At 72.0% G+C, this 1,707-nt stretch overlaps 1 protein-coding gene across 1 annotated transcript in view; it reads left to right on the top strand.

The window, feature by feature from the left end:
- CHLNCDRAFT_56079 (hypothetical protein) overlaps positions 1-1,707 on the top strand; it is a gene marked incomplete at its 5' end in the record, with an annotated part of 9,449 nt that overhangs the window by 3,671 nt on the left and 4,071 nt on the right. Inside the window, 6 exons of the mRNA XM_005849778.1 lie at positions 23-119; positions 316-474; positions 720-896; positions 1,038-1,139; positions 1,310-1,371; positions 1,583-1,637. Of these exons, the coding sequence (XP_005849840.1) occupies positions 23-119; positions 316-474; positions 720-896; positions 1,038-1,139; positions 1,310-1,371; positions 1,583-1,637 (652 nt within the window). The remainder of the gene's footprint in view (positions 1-22; positions 120-315; positions 475-719; positions 897-1,037; positions 1,140-1,309; positions 1,372-1,582; positions 1,638-1,707) is intronic.

The following is a 1,707-nucleotide window of genomic DNA, read 5'->3' as shown; positions in this document are numbered from 1 at the left end:
TTCCTGCCCCCCCCGGCTGCAGCATCGGCGAGACTGTGGAGGAGGTGAACGACAGCGGCTTCAACGGCAACGTGCCCACACTGCAGACCCAGCTGCTGGCGGATGACAGCATGCTGCAGGTGGGCGCGGGTGGTGGGGCAGTCGGGTGGCTGGCTGGCTGGCAGCCACCCCACTCGCTGAGCGTGCTGTCCTGGCAGCCAGTCGCGCAGTCCAGCTGAGGGTGCTGCCCTGGGCACCCCCCACCCCTCTCCTCATCCATCCCACCGTCTGCATGGCCACCCTGCCCCACCTCCCCACGGTACCGTGGTACCGCAGGTGTACCCCAACGGCCTGCGCCACATCCGCCCCGACCGCCGCATCAACGAGTGGCGCGCCCCCGGGCGCAAGACCATCGTCAAGGCCACCACCAACGAGCGGCAGGTGGCCATCGCTCTGGGAGGGGGGGAGGTCATCTACTTTGAGCTCAACCCGCAGGTGGGCGGGTACACACATCTGCAGCAGCAGCAGCAGGAGCAGGAGGGTGGGCTGGGGCGGGGCGTGGGGGGCCTGGCTGGGGTGGGAGGCTGTGGGTGCGGGCGGGGTGCATGGTGTGGAGGGGTGTGTGGGGTGTGCATGCTGGTGGGGTGCCTGCCCGCCTCCCGCCCTCCTGCCTGCCTGCCTCCCCGCCTGCTGCCCCCTCATGCCGACCTCCCCGGCTGGCCTGGCCCCACCCCGCACAGGGCATGCTTGTGGAGAGCGAGAAGCGGGAGATGGGTGGCGACGTGGCGTGCCTGGACGTGGCGCCCGTGCCCGAGGGGCGCACGCGCTGCGCCTTCCTGGCGGTGGGCATGTACGACGGCGCGGCACGCGTGCTGTCGCTGCAGCCCGACTCCACGCTCAAAGTGCTGTCCACGCAGGTGGGCGTGGCAAGGGGTGGGAGGGCGAGGAGCTGGGCTGGGCAGGCAGGGCAGGGCCTGCTGCTGCTGTGCCCCCGCCGCGGCGCACCTGCTTGCCACCCACACACACTCTTCCCCGTGCCCTGCCACCCCTCCCCGCAGGCTGTGGGCGCCACCCCGGAGAGCGTGCTGCTGCTGGACTCTCCGCTGATGGGCAAGGACGGGACGGAGGAGGGCGCAGGCTCGGGGGCGCTCTTCCTGCAGGTGGGAGCGCCCTGTGTCAGCACCCTTTGGCCTGCTGCTGCTGCCGGGAGCCCGCCGCACAACGCTGCCTGCTGCCTGCCATCACCGCCACCGACGCACCCCATGTGCGCCCTGCCTAGACCTGCCCCACGCCCGCCTGGCCCCGCCCTGCTGCCTGCCCACCCCCGCAGGTTGGCCTGGTCAACGGCGTGCTGCTGCGCACAGAGGTGGACCGGGTGACGGGGCAGCTCAGGTGGGGGCGGGGGCAGGGAGGGGCCTGGTGCGCATCGTGGCGCATCCCTCCTGCTGCTGCATGCGTGGCGCACCGACCCCTCTCCCATGCCTGCGCCTCCGGTCCTGCACCCTTCTACTCACACAAACCGCCACCACCATCTCACCCTTCCCAACTGCTCCCTCCCTCCCTCCCTCCCTCCCTGCCCCACCCCCACCCCCCACCCCCGCAGCGACACGCGCACCCGCTTCCTGGGCACCAAGCCGCCCAAGCTGTTTGCGGCGGCGGTGCGCGGCGAGCGCTCCATGCTGGCCCTCTCCTCCCGCCCCTGGCTGGGATACTCGGACCAGGGCAAGT

This window comes from Chlorella variabilis (assembly GCF_000147415.1).
Source record: "Chlorella variabilis unplaced genomic scaffold CHLNCscaffold_5, whole genome shotgun sequence".
NCBI lineage: Eukaryota > Viridiplantae > Chlorophyta > Trebouxiophyceae > Chlorellales > Chlorellaceae > Chlorella > Chlorella variabilis.
This window is presented reverse-complemented; position numbering and strand designations above follow the sequence as displayed.